Below are 20,140 nucleotides of genomic sequence, written 5' to 3' on the forward strand. Positions count from 1 at the left end.
TACATGGCTCTGTGGGTACATGGCTCTGTGTGTACATGGCTCTGTGTGTACATGGCTCTGTGCGGTACATGGCTCTTTGGGTACATGGCTCTGTGGGTACATGGCTCTGTGCGGTACATGGCTCTGTGGGTACATGGCTCTGTGGGTACATGGCTCTGTGGGTACATGGCTCTGTGGGCACATGGCTCTGTGGGTACATGGCTCTGTGGGTACATGGCTCTGTGCGGTATGCCATGTTTCTGTATTCATCAACCAGTTGAAAGCTGTATGAAGAAGCAAAATGACAATACTTACCAACACAGCTGCACACTGGGACGTCATACTGGGTCTTTTTCGGGGTGTCCAATAAGCTTTTTACAGGGGTGTCTAAATATTTCATGGGCGACTCTAAAAAATTACTCAGTGTGGACCCTGGCCGCCTTTTTGTTGGCGTAGCTTCAGTGGATGAGCTCGTTTGTAGTGCTGAGTTACAGTCACCGCCCATATCTGACTCGAAGTCTGCAGTGGCAGACAAAACAGTGACAGGTCCTGAAATTTCGACCTTCACTTGCTTGGATGATTTGATGACACATGACTGTCGCTCAAAGGGGGAGGAGAGCTGGTACTCTTTGAAGCGCTGCTCCAGTGCTTCAATGATGCTCCTTTCTTGCTTCTGGTGATCACAGCTGAATTGCTGGCTCTGCTGTTTAATAAGGTTCACTATCTCAGGGTCATCTTTCAGCTGGGCACTGGGTAGTATCATGGAAGGGACTGGTGGAGATTCCTTCTCAACCTTGATTACTTTCTGAAGTCCTTTGAAATCCTGCATTCTTTGTTGGTATATTCTCCTTTGAAAGCCTTCCTGTTGCAATAAATGTGATTTAAGTGCTGCATTTATTTCAAACTCCTCTTCCTTCTGAATGCTGGATGGACACTGAGGGCTTTGTGAGCCTCGGAGCATTTGCCCTGGTGTTGGATGCGATTGTGGGACTGAATAGTCCTGTTCCATTCTGTGGGCAGAAACTCGCTGGATCACTTCGGTTTGTACCTGTGAATGTTGCTGATGTGTCAGTGGCCGCTGGGTCTGTTGGATAACAGACATGTGGTGCGCTTGTTGCTTTAGTTGCTGAGCTTGCCCTGAACCCTGCTGAGTGTATTGAACTTGCTGCAAATCAGTGCCTTTGTTTGGCAGGTGAAGACCTTGGCTCACACTGGTTTCTGCCCTGTAGAGTGGTCCTGCTCCCTCTTGGGTGAGTTGCCTGTTGCTACAATTAGTCGGGATGAGCTTGTTTAACTGAGACTCGATAAGTTTTCTATGAAGGGGACTGTTACTGCAGATATTGTAAGGCGGGCCCTGTTGCCTCTGCATTGGATAAGACTGCTGGTCACTCGACATTCCCACTGGGTTTTCCATTTTGATGCGCTCCACTGGCTTTAAGCTATAATCAAATTGTTGCTCGGCGCTACTTTGATAGCGATAGTCGTTACATTTAATAGTTGGCACCATATTCTGGCCGGGATCCGGAGGAAGCTGCAGTTGTTGGATGTTCAGCATCTGTGCTTGTTGACCGTGCGGCCACAGGTGGGGATCGGGCCCCCCCGTTAGCACCGGTGCCCGCTGCTCCTGTGCCAGTGCATTTTGTTGTAAGTGCCGGGTCTGGAGGAGGGGCTTCACGACGACGATGCCCTGCTGCTGTGGGACCGAATGGGGTCGGCTCTGAGTCATATTTTGCAGCAGTGACCTTTTCTCCGCCAGGGTCTCCGACTTGTCCTGGTGGCCGTGGAAGAGTCGCTGCGGGGCAGACTGCGGGCGATACTGTTGTATCTCCGATCCTGCAGGCTCGGCTGGATCCGGTTCCATTCCTGGCACCTGCCTTTGAAGCTGGACCTCTGGCTCTGCCTGCTGCGTGCCAGCTGCTTGCCCATTGCTGCACATGTACTCCTGCCTCCTTAGTGAATGCAGGTGAGCCGACCCTTGATCCGGGGAAATCTGTAGCCGGTGCGGGTGCTGCACACTCAAAGGTGGACTTCTCCACTCCTGGGAAGATGGCGGAGATTCCAGTTGCTGTGGCTGTGAGGGAGCCTGCTGCACACAGCCCTCTGGGTTGGGCCACGGAGGGGGATTCTCCTGACCGTCTTGATCTTGCTGCTGCTGGTGAAGCTGCCTCTGCTGGTGGAGCAGCTGGTATTCATACTGGTGCTGCAGCCAAACATCGTGCAGCAGTTGCTGAGCTGGCTTTCCGACCTGTGCACCGGCGCAGTGGTACTGTGTTAGCCGCTGAGAAGAAATGGCACCATTCTCAGTCAGGCTGTGCTGCTCCGGCTCTTTGCAGGGTGACTTTGGCCGTGCAGGTTCCAGCTCCCCCGAGGCTGCCTGCTCTGGCGACTGTCTGCTGTTCGGTAGCTCTAGTTGGCGCAGGTAACCGGTTACACGGCGGCTGTTGCTGGCATTGCCAGTGCGTCGGTCGGGATGTAAACGATGCCCCTCAGCACCCTGCAAGAAACTCTCTGATCCACCTGTAGCACCAATAAACGTTGTACTCTCCCTGGGAAAGGTGTCAGAGGCTTCTGACGCCGTTGTGAAGCACACAGCGCTTGGGCTGCTGGTCTGCAGGTGTAAACACTTGGTAGATGCCACGGGGTAACTCTGACCAGGCACCTGCCCCGCGGAGCTCTGCGGCTCTTGGCTCTTGGTCGCTGGCAGCTGATGCATCTGCTGCCCTTCTGCCTTCAACGAATACACACCTGATAGCACCGGGGAGACGCGACAGTTCCCCGTGACGTATGTCTCTGTGGTCACTCCAGCTGCCACCTGAGGTGGTCCAGAGGTGGAGGCCCACGGGGAAGCTGTCAGCCCTGAGGTATGTGATGTGGGAGCTGTCCTCCACGACAGCTCTGTGATGGTATGAGTTGTTCTGGTGTATTCATGAGATGTAACATTGTGTGCTGCAGTAAACAAGTACTCTGGATAGCACGGAGACACTGCTTTGCCTCGGAGATCACCTTGCTGGATATCTATGGAAGATGTGGAACTTGTAGCACCGTTTGGAACTGGCACCTGCTTGCTTTCGAGGAGGGAGAGAATGTTCCCGTTTTTGTAACTGGCAATTTTCTTTTCCAGTTTGTTGCGTTCGTTCGGTTGTGGCTGGAAACATCCAGAACCTTCACTGTGGTAACCTGAAGGCTTGATCGTGTCTCCTGGCGAATTCTGTCCTTCGAACTCCCATAATTCACTTTTACCCCAGATACACCCTTTCAGTTTGGTCTCCTGATTCTCTAAGTCTGGGTCTTGTCCATTTGGCTCTTCATCCAACTTGATTTTCTTACATTGTTGAAGCCCATACAATGAAGGCTCACTGAGGACATGCTTCACGCCACCATTCTGCACACACTTGGACAATTCTAGCTTTTCTTGCTGAGGCTCGGGACTGTCACAGTTTTCCTCGTTTTCCTGAGCGTGGCTCTCTATGTAGCTGCTTTTCACACCGTCCCATTTGCAATCTCCATTGACCTGGTGTTGCTCTACTTCTGGCAGTTGGTGTAACTCTCTTCCATTTTCAACTTTCACTGTCAGGCTCTCAGTGTGATGCTCTGGAGAATGATAATGGATCGGTAATACTGGACTCAGTCTCTTGTCCTCGACATGACTGGCTCTTTCCTGTTCCATCTGGTCTGCTTGAGGGCCATCCACAAGGTTACCCACTGAACGTATCTGAAGGGGGAAAAAAAATATTATTTTACATGGCCAAACAGCTGATAAAATTCCTGAAGTAGCAAAATGCAAGCATTTGTGTAACACACCATCTCCCTCAAGTCAGCTTATGACTGGAGGCGTGACATAGGTTTGAGGTTCATCTAATCTATGCCAAATTAAAGACAGACATTAAACACTTCAATATTCCCCTTGTATTCACTTTACTTCTTACAGATGTGAGGTCACACATCACAGATGCCAGCTGTATCTGTAAATGCTCAAAGCCTGACAAATCCACAACAAACAAATATCATGCTCTCAATAAACTGCTCAACTCACAGAAATCTGATGTGCTAAGTTTTCATCACCATTTTGAAAATCTGTACTTTTACCATTTACTATGTGCAAGAAGCATTATACAAGGGGAAAAAATCTGTTCTTTTGCAATTCCCAATTTCACAACAGCTTATGATGTTGTGAAGAAAGGTGGGAGGAGGCTCGTGTGGAGCATAAATGCCGGCATAGACCCATTGGGCCGAATGGCCTGTTTCTGTGCTGTAAGCTCTATGTAACTCTACGTAACCATGTAATTTCCCAAGCAAGGACAGCACACTCATATTTTTAGTGAGACATAGTTCAACACTTTAGGATATGAGTGAATACGAGTGGCTGCTATCTTTTTCAACGTTAGTGTTTGTGCTTCAACCAGATACATGAGTGGCACAGTAACACACTGGCTAAGAAATTCCGCGGCGCAGTGTTCATTCTTCAAGCACTAAAGGGCCTACTAAGCCCCCAATGTGGCGGGCAGGAAGCGTGCGGACATTTCTGGCTGAAAGTGTGCTGCCTGCCATATTGGGAAAGGACAAAAAGTAGTTGTGCCGGGTCCATGCCTAAAACAGGCCTTAGTCCCTTTGAATGTGCAAGTAAGGGGCTTAATGCCTGGTTGAGGCCCTCACTGCAAGATTGATTTGCCTTGAGGCAGCCGGCACCAGCTTGATGGAAATGAGTTCTGAGACCCAATATGAAGGGTGCCTCCAGCTTCACCATTCAGATGCAGGGATCGTTCACTGCAACACCATCACCGCGCACCCCTCCCCCCAACCCCTGCCTCCCCGCTACGCGCACCTAAAATGGATGTGCTCGAATTTCTAGGCCAGTGAATCATAAGGTCCAGTTACCTGTTACCCCACCCTCCACAAGCTCCACTGGCTCCCATCCATCAATGCACTGATTTCACAAGCCTTATCCTCATCTTCAATCTACTCCATAACCTCCCCCCATCTCAACATTGCAAGCTCTTCCATCCCAGCTTGCGTCCTCTGCTCTTTTTAGTTTGGACATCCCTCTCTCCCCGATCCCATCTCATTAGTGGCAGAGGGTTCAGGGATCACAACCTGCACTCTCACTAAGTCTTACGTCATCTCATCCTACATCTGATCACCTGCTCAGTACCTACTTCTTCCACCACATCTTCACATAGAAACATAGAAGATAGGAGCAGGAGTAGGCCATTCGGCCCTTCGAGCCTGCTCTGCCATTCAATGAGATCATGGCTGATCATCCAAATTCAGTACCCTGTCCCTGCCTTCTCCCCATATCCCTTGATCCCTTTAGTCTTAAGAAATATATCCAACTCTTTCTTGAATATATTTAATGAACTGGCCTCCACCGCCCTCTGTGGCAGAGAATTCCACAGGTTCACCACTCTCTGGGTGAAGAAATTCCTCCTCATTTCAGTCCTAAATGGCTTACCCCTTATCCTTAGATTATGACCCCTGGTTCTGGACTCCCCGGCCATCAGAAACATCCTGCATCTATTCTGTCCAGGCCTGACAGAATTTTATAGGTTTCGATGAGATGCCCTCTCAATCTTCTAAACTCCAGTGAGTATAAGCCCAATCGACACAATCTCTCCTCATACGTCATTCCTGCCATCCCAGGTATCAGCCTGGTGAATCTTCGCTGCACTCCTTCCATGGCAAGAACGTCCTTCCTCAGGTAAGGCGACCAAAACTGCACACAATACTCAAGGTGCGGTCTCACCAAGGCCCTGTACAACTGTAGCAAGACATCCTTGTTCCTGTACTCAAACCCTCTTGCTACGAAGGCCAACATACCATTTGCCTTCTTAACCGCCTGCTGCACCTGCATGCTTACCTTCAGCGACTGGTGCACAAGAACACCCAGATCTCTTTGCACTTCCCCTTCTCCCAATCTATTGCCATTCAAATAATAATCTGCCTTCCTGTTTTTGCCACCAAAGTGGATAACCTCACATTTATCCACATTATAGTGCATTTGCCATGTTTCTGCCCAATCACCCAACCTGTCCAAATCATACTGGAGTTTCACGACATCCTCCTCACAGCTTACCCTCCCACCCAGCTTTGTGTCATCTGCAAATTTGGAGATATTACATCCAATTCCCTTGTCCAGATCATTAATATATATTGTGAACAGCTGGGGTCCTAGGACCGATCCTTGCGGTACCCCACTAGTCACTGCCTGCCACTCGGAAAACGACCCGTTTATTCCAACTCTTTGCTTTCTGTCCGCCAACCAGTTCTCTATCCAAGTCAATACCTTGCCCCCAATCCCATGTGCCTTAATTTTGCACGCTAATCTCTTATGTGGGACCTTATTGAAAGCCTTCTGAAAGTCCAAATACACCACATCCACATCCACCCTTATCTATTTTACCAGTTACATCCTCAAAAAATTCCAGTAGATTCGTCAAGCATGATTTACCTTTTGTAAATCCATGTTGACTTTGTCCGATTCTGTCACTGCTTTCCAAGTGCTCTGCTATTACATCTTTTATAATAGACTCTAGCATTTTCCCCACTACCGATGTCAGGCTTACCGGTCTATAATTCCCCGCTTTTTCCCTACCACCTTTTTTGAATAGTGGGGTAACATTAGCTACCCTCCAACCCACCTCCTCTCATTGCTGCTCAGTGTCTGATTTTCTTCGGGACATATGACTATCACTTTGGGACCTTTCATTACATTACTGATGCTATACAGATGTAAATTGTTAGTGTGTGATATATGAATGGTCAGCCACCTCAGATTAGCCTGTCGCACCCACTTTGAAGAGGTCTCTTATTCCAAAGACCTGAGATTGGTTTCTAGATGGCTAGATAATAGAACCCATTGGAAGTCTGACATTGCTATCCATGGCTCAATGGTAACACTCTCACCTCTGAGTCAGAAGGTTATGGTTTCAAGTCCCACTCCAGAGACTTGAGCCCATAATCTAGGCTGGCAATTCAGTGCAGTACTGAGGGAGTGCTGCATTATTGGAGGTGACGTCCTTCAGGTGAGACGTTAAACAAAGGCCCCGTCTACCCTCCCAGGTGGATGTAAAATATCCCACGACACTATTTAAAAAAAAGCAGGTGAGTTCTCCCGATGTCCTGGTCAATATTTATCCCTCAATCAACATCAATAAAAACAGATTATCTGGTCATTATCACATTGGTGTTTGTGGGACTTGGCTGTGCGCAAATTGTCTGCCGTGTTTCCTACATTACGATAGTGACTACACTTCAAAAGTGTTTAATTGGCTGTAAAGTGATTTGGGACGTCCTGAGGTCATGAACGGTGCTATATAAATGTTGGTTTTGTTTTGTTTGTTTTCTTTCTTTCCGCTGTGTCAGAAATGTGGGATTACTGTTTCAGTGTGTGCAGAACATTTCGAGCAAGGTAATTTTAAAGTATCACTTGTGAATCTTATTTCTCGGTGTCATTTCAGAATGGCACCAGAGGGCAAATTTTAAGATGTAAAGGCTTGGAAATTCTGTGGTGGATCTCCCAATCTCCTGTTGTAACTTTGACAGGAGACTGGCTGAACCCCCAGAGAAATGATGTAAATACTGTTCCACTGATATCCTGCCAAATTTACAGGGGGAGGTCGGGAGACCCCTCATGGAATTTTGAGGCCTTTATGCCATAAAATTTATCCTCTGGAATTTCAGGACCAAAGTTTGGATAGGTGACGTAGAGCAGCTGCAGTTATAGAGTAGATAGTGAAAGAAAGAACTTGCAATCATATAGCACCTTCTCACATTTTCAAGGTATTCCAAAACATATCAACAAAACCTTTTGAAGCATAGTCACTGTTGCTACATAGACAAGTGCAGCAGCCATTTTGTCCATAGCAAGATCCAACAAACAGGAAATCAGATGAAAGACAAGTTAATCTGTTTTTGGTGGTATTGGTTGAGGGATAAATGTTGGCCAGGACACCGAGAGAACTCCCTTCTTCTTTTTGAATAATGTCACGTGATCTTTTGCAGCCATTTGAGCAAGCAGTTTAATGTCTTCTCTCCGACAATGCAGCACTCTCTCAGTAGTGTACTGAAGTGTCAGCCCAGATTGTGTGCTCAAATCCTGCAGTGGGGCTTGAACATCAATACCCTGGGGTCACTACTAACCAGAAACTTAACTGGACTAGCCACATAAATACTGTGGCAACAAGAGCAGGTCAGAGGCTGGGTATTCTGTGGCGAGTGTCTCACCTCCTGACTCCCCAAAGCCTTTCTACCATCTACAAGGCACAAGTCAGGAGTGTGATGGATACTCTCCACTTGCCTGGATGAGTGCAGCTCCAACAACACTCAAGAAGCTCAACACCGTCCAAGACAAAGCACCCCATCCACCACCTTAAACATTCACTCCCTCCACCACCAGCGTACCGTGGCTGCAGTGTATACCATCTACAAGATACACTGCAGCAACTCGCCAAGGCTTCTTCAGCAGCACCTCCCAAACCCGCGCCTTTTACCACCTAGAAGGACAAAGGCAGCAGGCGCATGGGAACACCACCACCTCCAAGTTCCCCTCCAAGTCACACACCATCCTGACTTGGAAGTATATCACCGTTCCTTCATCGTCGCTAGGTCAAAACCCTGGAACTCCCTACCTAACAGCACTATGGGAGTACCTTCACCACACGGACTGCAACGGTTCAAGAAGGTGGCTCACCACCATCTTCTCAAGGGCAACTAGGGATGGGCAATAAATGCTGGCCTTGCCAGCGACGCCCACATCCCATGAACACATTTAAAAAAAACATGATCTTCCGACTTGGAGGTGAGAATACTACCATTGAGCCAAAGTTGACACTAAGGGATTTTGCCAGCCCTGGGGAGGCGGGTATGCAGATGGGACTGCCGGGAAAATGGCAGAATTTGGGGGCAGGTGCCCAACCCACCTCCGTGCCATCTTCCTAGGAGGCGGATAGCCGTCCTGCACCGGGACCCGTCTCCTTGGAGGCGGGAACGGGATTAAAGCCTATTAACTGCCTGTTAACAGGCAGAAAGTAGGATTATCCCCTTTTTGCCCTCACAAGTGCAGGCTTCCCGAAGGCCCTAAATCCCGCCAGGTCAGCGAGGCGAGTACTGGGCTTGCGGGGGTCATGGGGGTGCAAAAGTGTGCTGTGAAGGTAAGTGATGGGTGCAAGAGTGTAGAAGTGAGTATCTGAGGTAAGTGCAAAGTGTTAGTAAAAGTGTACTTACCTTTATTTCTTCCTGCAGGCTTCAGTCGGTTTGTATGCAGAGAGTCTCGAACCTCCATGTTGCAGATGAGAGATGGCCGTTGCATTCTCAGATGCAACAACCATCTCATTTCTGTAAAAGAACGAAGTTTGATGAGGTCTTGAAGTCAAGACCTCATCAACCTACAGAGAATGGCAGTGTTTGATAGCTTCAGAGAGTTGTCAAACGATGACAATTCATCTGTCAAAAAATTATTGACAGATGAAACGTCATACGCTGACGGACTCTGCAACCGGCTTTCCCTTAATTGGCCTGCTGAGCCTGCTGGGCAAGCTTAACAAGGTCAATGAAGGAAAAATAGCGTGGGTTGGCCACAAATCGATGGAGGCGGGACATCGACCCGCCAAGCAGCAGTCCTGCCTCCAACGTGCCCCCATTAACAAAGTCGCCCCCTAAACTTTACAAGGTAGTGCTCCTGCTATATGACAGAAAATCATATTGCGAATTCAGGTCCAATTCAGGTGGGCGATATGATTTTCCAACCATTCATTTTCATAGTAAACTGTCCGAGCTGTTAATGGGGTTGGCTGACGTCTGTGCCCGAATTCCTGACTTGTGTTTCGTCACGCAATGCTCTCCTCCAAGAACGTTAACTCATAAAATATACCCAAATGTATTTCATGCCAAAATTCTAACTGCAGTCAGAATTGCTAATTTCAAGCCTCAGTTATACTAAAGTCTCTGCATCGTTGTAACGTAAAATGCGCATTGAAATAGCACAGAACCTGCAGCGTAACTGGGCCAATAAATATTGACCTTTGATGGTAAGTATATTGGCAGATTGATATAAAAATGGGGACAGATGAGAAAATTACTCTCTTAGTTCCTGTGAGAGGAGCAGAATGTGGTGGATCCTCCTGATGTTGTAAATAACAGAGTGGTGTTTGTAATCAAAGTCATAGGAAACTAGAGCTTAGGTCAGGCTCGCTGAGCATGGAATTCCAAATCTCCCACTTTAGCAAGTGTTAACCCTTGCACTGTTCATTTTCCTTTACTTCAATTTAAAATACCAATGGGCTCTGCTTAATGTCCCTCTTTTTTCCCATTAAAATAAAAGACTTCAAACAATTCGCAGACAACTTGTCTCAAATCCTAACTGAAACTACAAAAATAATTCAAGACTTGCCTTTGCTGGGCCTGTTCTCTCCCGTCACCCGTGGAACTTATCAGAGGCTGCACTGTGCAGGCTTCAAGTATGGCAATCGGGGACCTATGCATGACTAGAACCCCAATTTCCATGTGAAAAGGGCCTAGCGCCTGAATCAGGTGGACACTTTGAACATCTGGTGATAGGCCCCTATTAAAATGGAGCCGGCCGCACCGCCGGTGTTAAAGGGGCGGTAAGTCTTCCAACCCCATTTTGAGGCCGTTACCACCCCGTTAATGCCAGATGAGTACACTCAATATTGACCCCCTTGATTTCCCAAATTACGGTCCGTGCAACGATCAACTTCAGATCAACCCAAATCATGTACGATTATCTGTGGACTTTTGAAGGGAACGTTGACACCATTTGGTGAGTTCTGCTGGTAGTTGCAGCTCCAGTACAAAATTATAGGCACCAATGCAGAACCCACCACCCTGTCTGGCACACTTCCCGATGGTTTTCACATCAATTGTTTGAATATGAGATATGTCTCTCTATATCAAAGCCTGGCATGGCAGGGCCAATATTATGAATGTGCATTACAAGTTTGGAGTCTTGTGTAATGGGAAAGTCCCGTGTATGCTGCGTACAATATTCCATCCAGTAATTTCAATGAATGGAAAAGTATGAGCAGCACTCATACTATCCAGCTATCCACAGGTCAACAGGTGTGCATGTTCATAGCATCGGCCCCTGGTGAGTGTCTGGAGGACATCACACCTCAAAAATAGTTGTCACACTTTAGGGCAAAAAAAATCACGATTGGCTCAAATAACATTATTAGGGGGAGTGGATCTGAATTGAATGAGTCAGATGATAGTCTCCTGTGTTGTTGATTGCAATTAAAATCTGTTGGCGTCGAGCAGGCTTTACCACTTCTCACTGCCCGACACTCACTCACACATATCTCATCTGCCACTTTAAGAAGCCGGTTGTGAGTCATTCAGCTGTAAACCCTTATTATCCTGCAGTGTGGTGCAATACCTGCCAGCTTTAAAAGGTGCCAGAAAGTTGCATGCTTCGTGAGAGGTAAACTCTTACATAAGGCAAGTGATTTATTATGGTGCAATGTCCTGTAACAAACTTGGTGATTTTCACATCATATCCCCCTGTCAATTTCACCGCTCACTGGCTCTTGACTCTTAACCAGGAGCAGGTTTAAAATGCCACTCACTTGCAAAAGCAACTTCAATGGACCCACATCCCAGGAACAAATAAAAGATACAGTGGGCTCAAAATCCCGCCGGGATTCTGCTGGTCTCCCATCGTAACTCCAGCAGGAGACCAGCAGAACCCCTCTGAAAATGATGGTGGCACTGGGACTCCTCCATCTCCGGGAGTTTCCTGGTTGCTTTGTAAGGGGTGGAGCTTCCACCTACCCCATAGAAGGCAAATGACACCTGGGACGGAGACTCCCAAAACCAGGAGTTTCTGCTCTTTAGGCTCCAGTGGTGCGCAGAGTGAGTGGAAGAGTATTGGCCTCCAAAAAGATGCACGTGGGCCCCAGGAAAGCAGATAACAGGATTTTTGTAGATTGAACCCCTTTGCTCAGGAGGCTGAGGGGTTGATGGCTGAGGTTGGGAGTGGGAGACCCCCTCCACCCCCCTACCCCAAACCCCCCAAAGCACCACCAGAGGTGGGCGGCTGCTGGAGTTTCGGCCAACATGGGTAGGCAGGCACTAAGACAAATGGCTGAAGTGGCGCTTGTGTCAGCATTCCCACAAGCACAAGCTGCAAACTTCAGTGGTGCCAGCACTGGTGGGTATCGGCAAACACCGTCCTGGCATAGCCTCCGGGGTTTGTGACCCATGCAATTTCGGGGCCAGTTACTTTACCTCACTCAGCACCATGGTGGAGTTTGGCCCATCATTTGGTGCCGATCATTTTAAATGCTGCTAGAGTTCTAAACATTCTAAAAGACATTCCTAATGAGCTGTAATTTAATCGATAGCATCTTTTACAACCGTGCCAAGTCCTACTTTGCTTCAGCCAAGCCAATAAAGAATGGCTTATTGAAGTCCGATCTTCCTCGTTCACCACATTTCAATGGGCACAATGAGGACATTTGGCTTTCTTCAGTCGAAAAAACACCATTTTAATTTCAGCTACACATTGTCCTTGGATTGGTCAGGTTGAAAGTCTGCCATCCTGCCAATCTGAGCCACGCAATTATGCAGGAACTGAGCAGAGACTTAGCATGCTCTCACAAAGAGAAACAAAACTAGGCTCCTCTCAGGCACTCACTAACACCCAGCACTGCTGAAGCATAGGGAGAGGCCTTGCAAGAGGTTAGCTGCTGTCTTAGCTTCATGTAGAAACATAAAAAGTTAGGAGCATTAGGAACAGGAGTAGGCCATTCAGACCCTCGAGCCTGTACCACCATTCAATGAGGTCATGGCTGGCCTGCACCTCAACTCCATTTTCAATAACAACAACAACAACTTGTATTTATACAGTGCCTTTATCGTAGTAAAATGTCCCAAGGCGCTTCACAGGAGTATTATAAGACAAAAATTTGACACTATGGCCTAGAAATTCGGTGGGCTGCGCTACCAGTTAGCACCTAAAGAGGGCACTCAGTGGCTTTATTAATAGATTAAAGGGTAAGACGATACATGATCAGTGGTGTACATTTAAGGAGTTATTTTACAACTTCCAAAGAAAATATATTCCACTGAGAAGAAAAGGGTGTAAAAGAAAAGACAGCCACCCGTGGCTAAGTAAAGAAATTAAGGATAGTATTTGACTAAAAACAAGGGCATATAAGGTAGCCAAATCTAATGGGAGGATAGAGGATTGGGAAAACTTTAAAAGACAGCAAAAAATAACAAAAAGATTGATTAAGAAAGGGAAGATAGATTATGAAAGTAAATTAGCAAAAAATATAAAAACAGATAGTAAGAGTTTTTATAGTTATATGAAAAGAAAAAGGGTGGCTAAAGTAAATGTTGGTCCCTTGGAGGATGAGACCGGGAAATTAATGGTGGGAAATATGGAGATGGCAAAAACACTGAATGAATATTTTATATCAGTCTTTACAGTAGAAGACACTAAGAATATCCCAACACTGGACAAACAGGGGGCTAAAGGGGGGGAGGAGCTAAACACGATCAAAATCACTAAGGAAGTGGTACTCGGTAAAATAATGGGACTCAAGGCGGATAAATCACCTGGACCTGATGGCTTACATCCTAGGGTCTTGAGGGAAGTGGCGGTAGGGATTGTGGATGCATTGGTAATAATTTTCCAAAACTCCCTGGACTCGGCAAAGGTCCCGGCAGACTGGAAAACTGCTAATGTAACACCCTTATTTAAAAAGGGCAGTAGACAGAATGCTGGAAACTATAGACCGGTTAGCCTAACATCTGTGGTAGGTAAAATTTTGGAGTCCATTATTAAGGAGACAGTAACAGGACATTTGGATAATCATAATTTAATAGGACAAAGTCAGCATGGTTTTATGAAGGGGAAGTCATGTTTGACAAATTTGCTGGAGTTCTTTGAGGAAGTAACATATAGGGTGGATAAAGGGGAACCAGTGGACGTAGTGTATTTAGACTTCCAAAAGGCATTTGACAAGGTGCCACACAAAAGATTATTGCTTAAGATAAAAAATCACGGGATTGGGGGTAATATTCTGGCATGGATAGAGGATTGGCTATCTAACAGAAGGCAGAGAGTTGGGATAAATGGTTAATTCTCAGACTGGCAATCAGTAACTAGTGGTGTTCTGCAGGGGTCAGTGCTGGGTCCCCAACTCTTTACAATCTATATTAACGATTTGGAGGAGGGGACCGAGTGTAACATATCAAAGTTTGCAGATGATACTAAGATGGGTGGGAAAGTAGTGAGTGAGGAGGACATAAAAAACCTGCAAGGGGACATAGACAGGCTAAGTAAGTGGGCAGAGATTTGGCAGATGGAATACAATACTGGAAAGTGTGAGGTTATGCACTTTGGCAGGAAAAATCGGAGAGCAAGTTATTATCTTAATGGCAAGAAACTGGAAAGTACTGAAGTACAAAGGGATCTGGGGGTCCTGGTGCACGAAACTCAAAAGGTTAGCGTGCAGGTGCAGCAAGTGATTAAGAAGGCCAATGGAATGTTGGCTTTCATTGCTAGGGGGATAGAATATAAAAATAGGGAGGTATTGCTTCAGTTGTACAAGGTATTGGTGAGACCGCACCTGGAATACTGCGTACAGTTTTGGTGTCCATACTTAAGAAAGGACATACTTGCTCTCGAGTCAGTACAAAGAAGGTTCACTCGGTTAATCCCGGGGATGAGGGGATGGACATATGAGGAGAGGTTGAGTAGATTGGGACTCTACTCATTGGAGTTCAGAAGAATGAGAGGCGATCTTATTGAAACATATAAGATTGTGAAGGGGTTGGATCGGGTGGATGCGGGGAGGATGTTCCCGATGATGGGTGAAACTAGAACTAGGGGGCATAGTCTTAGAATAAGGGGCTGCTCTTTCAAAACTGAGATGAGGAGGAACTACTTCACTCAGAGGGTGGTAGGTCCATGGAATATGCTGCCCCAAAAAGCTGTCGAAGCTACATCATTACATAAATTTAAAACAGAAATAGATAGTTTCCTAGAAGTAAAGGGAATTAAGGGTTACGGGGAGCGGGCAGGAATTTGGACATGAGTCTAGGTTCGGATCGGTCATGGCCCTGTGGGTAGCGGAGCGGGCCCAGGGGCCGTGTAGCCTGATCCTGCTCCTACTTCGTGTGTCTAATTCTGTTAGATTCAGGAGATGGTTGTGTGATAGTGGATTGGCGGTTAGGATCAGATCAGCCATGATCTTATTGAATGGCGGAGCAGGCTCGAGGGGCCGATTGGCCTACTCCTGCTCCTATTTCTTATGTTCTTATGTTCTTATGTTCTTTAGCGCCACTGGCCACGCCTCCCGCGAAATTTAGCGGGGCACTAATGGCGGCGTTGGCCTGTAGTGCTGCGCCGCCACCGATGACGTCATCGGTGTGCGCAGCGCCGCACTACCGCCCCGAACGCGATATTGGGTCGCGCCCCCCCCCCCCGTAACGCCGGTCGCAAATCGCGACCGGTTCACGGGGCTTACCTGTGGCAGTAGTGGCGCAAATTAAAGTGGAGGTGGGGGGCTGCCATTTTTTTCGCTGGCCGCCTTCCAGCACCTCCTCGCGCCGCCCTCCCCGTCCTCCTGATTCCCCCCAGGCAGTGCCGGCTGTGTCCCGAAAGCCCGGCACTTCTCCTCGGTACCGGGCTCTTTTGCCGGCACTCGCGATCGGTGATCGCGCTGGTGCAGGCCCCTCCCCCTTAAGAAGGGGAGGAAGGCCTGCAGTACCGCAGCGCGCCGTGCCGCAGCATGTGGCGCTGCGGCACCTAGCACTGCGATATTCAGTTTGAGCGCCCCAAGCGGGTGCGGGGAGCCTCGAGCAGCGCCCCGAGTCCCTCTTGGGGCGCTCCAACTGAATATCGGGAGGGCGCAAGCGGCTCCGCCCCGAGTGCAAATTCCAACGCCCAGGTGAGCTTGGCACCCCAAACGCGGCGCCACCAAATTTTTAGCCCCATAAATTTTCCCACCTTTGGTCCATATCCCTTGATACCCTTACCCAACAAAAATCTATCTATCTCCATCTTGAAAGCATCAATTATCCTAGGATTGACAGCCTTTTGGTGGAGAGGTTTACAAATTTCTACTACCCTTGCAGCAATCAAACAGGCCATTTGGCCTGTCAAATCTGCACCAGTGTTGTTCTCCACATGAGCCTCCTAGTTTAATCCCACTTTGTTGCTCACTCCCTGTACCCTTTAATATTCCCTTTTTTGCAAGTAACTCTCTAATCCCTTTCATTTATGGGCTCTGCTTTAACAACAGTCTGTGGCAGAGAATTCCACATTCTGACCACCTCCTGTGTGGTACAGCAAGAAACCAATAAATATATATATGGAGGGGAGCAAAACTTGTGCCCAGGCAAAATTGATTTTACATTGGACTCAGAAACTCAATGCAAGTTTGTCAAATCGGCAGTCAGTACCAAATCAGATGGGGCAGCGGAATCAGCTTAGAAATTACGGCGTGATTTGGACAAGATAAGTAAATGGGTAGAACAATGGCAGATGGAATTGAATGCAGACCAATACAGCACAAAGGAGGAATAAATGGGTAGGACACATACTCCATGAATAGTGTTGAAATAGTTAAGGATGAAGCTGAAAGAGACCAAGGAGTCTTAGACTCAATGCTCGACATGTCCAACCAATGCAGAGCAGCAATCAACAAATCCAATAGAATGTTGAACTACAGCAGTCAAAATAGTTGAATGTAAGTCAGAGGAAATCAGGATTAAACTGTACTCTGGTCAAACTGCACCATGACCAGTTCTGGTCACCAAGGCCTTGATATTCACTGGGGTGGGGTTTCGGAGCGGGGGAGGAGTCATGGTCAGGAAGGGCAGGTTTCCCCAAACATCGTGGAGTTTTAACTCAGGGCAGTGTCAAATAACCGTGATGTCAAACTGCCGTGATGAAGCTTTTGTTGCTTCCTCTGTCTCTAAAATAATCCTCCTTGCTGTTGGCCAAGCCCCTACCTTTGCGCCATTAGCAAATTTTGAGATTGTGCTTCCTATACCCAAGTGCAAATCAACGGTATTTATCGCTAACAAGTAGATGTCACACTGACTCTTGGGGTACATCACTTCCAACCCTTCTCCAATCGCAGCAAGACCCATTAACCCTAACACTTTGTATTCTGTCCATTAACTAGCTTTCTATCCAAACTGCTACATCGCCTCTTATACCATATGCCTGAATTTTTGTAACAAGCCTGTTGTGAGACACCTTATTAAATGCTTCTGAAAATCCATACACACTATACCTACAGTATTCCCTTTATATATCCAATCGGTCACTTCAATAAAAACTTCTATTAAATTTGTCAAACACAACTTGCCTTTAACAAATCTGTGCTGGCTGTCCTCAATTATCTCATGCATCTTTAAGTACTCACTAATTTGATCTCAAATTAAGGATTCGAGTCTGAGAAATGTGAAAAGGTGCAAAGAAATGCAATTCTCTCTTTTCTTTTCCATTTTCTCCTCATGATTCAATCCTTCCTAAAAACACATAAGATATTAAAGAAAATATTTTAAAATACAACCCCCTTTTTAAAAACTGTTTTTTTGATCAGTGTCACAAGTATTAATCAACCAGAGAGCTTCCAAAGAGCCTTTGGAGAATTGATGGTTAATGTCTGGGAATCTGTGGCAGTTATTTAAGAAAATTATAGCAAAATCTGATAAGTTACTAATTCTGTTAAGTGAACAGAAATTGAAAAACTTGAATCATCTTTGATCTGCACCCACTATACTAATTCCTGTAGACTGAATGATAGCGGAAATACAGATAGAAAATACTGGAAACTCCCAGCAGTGTGTCTGGAAAAGGTAGACTCATGTTCTAGGTAGCACCAGTTCTGCTGAAGAGTCTGACCCCAAACACTTTAGATTTCCATCATTCGGTTCACTTTTTAGTTGAGTAAGAATGAAGTCATTTCTTGTGACTTCTTGTTACATGAATGATTTGTCCTGATCCTGTTCCATTACCACATCTGTACTCACAGCCAGTACCATCACTTGCCACAGCTGCAGTTTCAACCTTCAACTGAATAATGGTAAACATTTATTAATCATACAGCCGTCAAAATGTAAATATTGCCATAAAATGCACATATTATTATATTCAAGTAGCTTATTGAGGGAATGCTACACAGTCAGAGGTGCCGTCCTTCAGATGAGATGTTAAACCGAGGCTCCGTCTGTCCCCTGAGGTGGACGTAAAATATCCCATGGCAATATTTTGAAGAAGAGCAGGGGAGTCCTGGCCAATATTTAGCTCTCAAGCATCAAACACTCCCATCAGGTCAGGTAGACCACACATTAGTATACAGTAGGATAAAGCTCCTTCTACATTGTCCCATCAAACAATCCCAGCGCAGGTACCGTACACATTAGATATAGAGTTAAGGTCCCTCTACACTGTCCCATCAAACACTCCCAGTGTAGGCAAAGCATGATACAGTGTAAAGCTTCCCCCTACACAGATCCGTCAAACACTCCCAGGTCAGGTACAGCATAATTAGAGACAGAGTAAAGCTCCCACTGCACTGTCCCAAACAAATACTCCCAGGACAGGTATAGCACAGGTTAGATACAGAGTAAAGCTCCCTTTACACTTTCCCATCAAACACTCCCAGGTCAGGGACAGCATATACAGAGTAAATCACTCTCTACAATGTCCCATCAAACACTCCTGGGTCAGGTACAACACATGTTGGATACAGAGTAAAGCTCCCTCTACACTGTCCCATTAAACAATCCCAGGGCAGGTACAGCGTAGGTTAGAGACAGAGTAAAGCTCCCCCTACATTTTCCAATCAAACACGCACATGTACAGCGGAGGTTAGATGCAGAGTAAAGCTCGCTCTACGCTGTCCCATCAACCATGCCCAGGTCAGGTACACCGCAGGTTAGATACAGAGTAAAGCTCGCTCTATGGTGAGACTACACCTTGAGTATTGTGTGCAGTTTTGGTCGCCTTATCTGAGGAAGGATGTTCTTGCCATGGAGGGAGTGCAGCGAAGATTCACCAGACTGATACCTGGGATGGCAGGAATGACGTATCAGGAGAGATTGGATCGATTGGGCTTGTATTCGCTGGAGTTTAGAAGAATGAGAGGGGATCTCATTGAAACTTACAAAATTCTAACAGGACTAGACAGACTAGATGCAGGAAGGATGTTCTCAATGGCGGGGGAGTCCAGAACCAGGGGTTACAGTCTAAGGATAAGGGGTAAGCCATTTAGGACTGAGATGAGGAGGAATTTCTTCACCCAGAGAGTGGTGAACTTGTGGAATTCTCTACCACAGAAAGCAGTTGAGGCCAATTAATTAAATATATTCAAGAAGGAGTTAGATATATTTCTTAAGGCTAAAGGGATCAAGGGATATGGTGAGAAAGCAGGGACAGCGAACTGAATTTGGATGATCAGCCATGATCTCATTAAATGGCGGAACAGGCTCGAGGGGCTGAATGGCCTACTCCTGCTCCTATCTTCTATGTTTCTATGTTTCTATACTGTCCCATCAACCATGCCCAGGTCAGGTACACCCCAGGTTAGATGCAGAGTAAATCTCCCTCTACGATGACCCATCAAATACTCCAGGTCAGGTACAGCACGGGTTAGATACAGAGTAAAGCTCCCTCTACACTGTCCCATCAAACACTCCCAGGCAAGTACAGCACACATTAGATACAGAGTAAAGGTCCCTCTACACTGCCCCATCAAACAGCCCCAGCATAGATACAATGCAGGTTAGATACAGAGTAAAGCTCCCTCTACACTGTCCTATCAAACACACCAAGGCCAGGTACAACATAGGTTAGATACAAAGTAAATCACCTTCTACAATATCGCATCAAACAATCCCAGGTCAGGTACAACACAGACTAGATACAGAGTAAAGCTCGCGCTAAACTGTCCCATCAACCACGCCCAGGTCAGGTACACCCCAGGTTAGATGCAGAGTAAATCTCCTTCTACAATGTCCCATCAAACACTCCAGGTCAGGTACAGCTCAGGCTAGATACAGTGTAAAGCTTCCTCTACACTGTCCCATCAAACACTCCCAGCGCAGGTCCAATGCAGGTTAGATACAGAGTAAAGCTTCCTCTACATTGTCCATGATGGATCTAATTTTGACTAATAAAGGT

General features: G+C 46.7%; 1 protein-coding gene across 2 annotated transcripts in view; it reads right to left on the bottom strand.

The window, feature by feature from the left end:
* tet2 (tet methylcytosine dioxygenase 2) overlaps nucleotides 1-20,140 on the bottom strand; it is a 219,431-nt gene that overhangs the window by 82,496 nt on the left and 116,795 nt on the right. For both annotated transcript variants that reach the window (XM_085983008.1, XM_085982999.1), the window contains one exon: nucleotides 295-3,691. In XM_085983008.1, coding sequence (XP_085839134.1) covers nucleotides 295-3,646 — 3,352 coding nt within the window. In that variant the 5' untranslated portion in view covers nucleotides 3,647-3,691. The remainder of the gene's footprint in view (nucleotides 1-294; nucleotides 3,692-20,140) is intronic.

The sequence above is a fragment of the Somniosus microcephalus genome, chromosome 1 (assembly GCF_052327205.1).
Source record: "Somniosus microcephalus isolate GS21.2 chromosome 1, FLI_Smic_1.0, whole genome shotgun sequence".
NCBI lineage: Eukaryota > Metazoa > Chordata > Chondrichthyes > Squaliformes > Somniosidae > Somniosus > Somniosus microcephalus.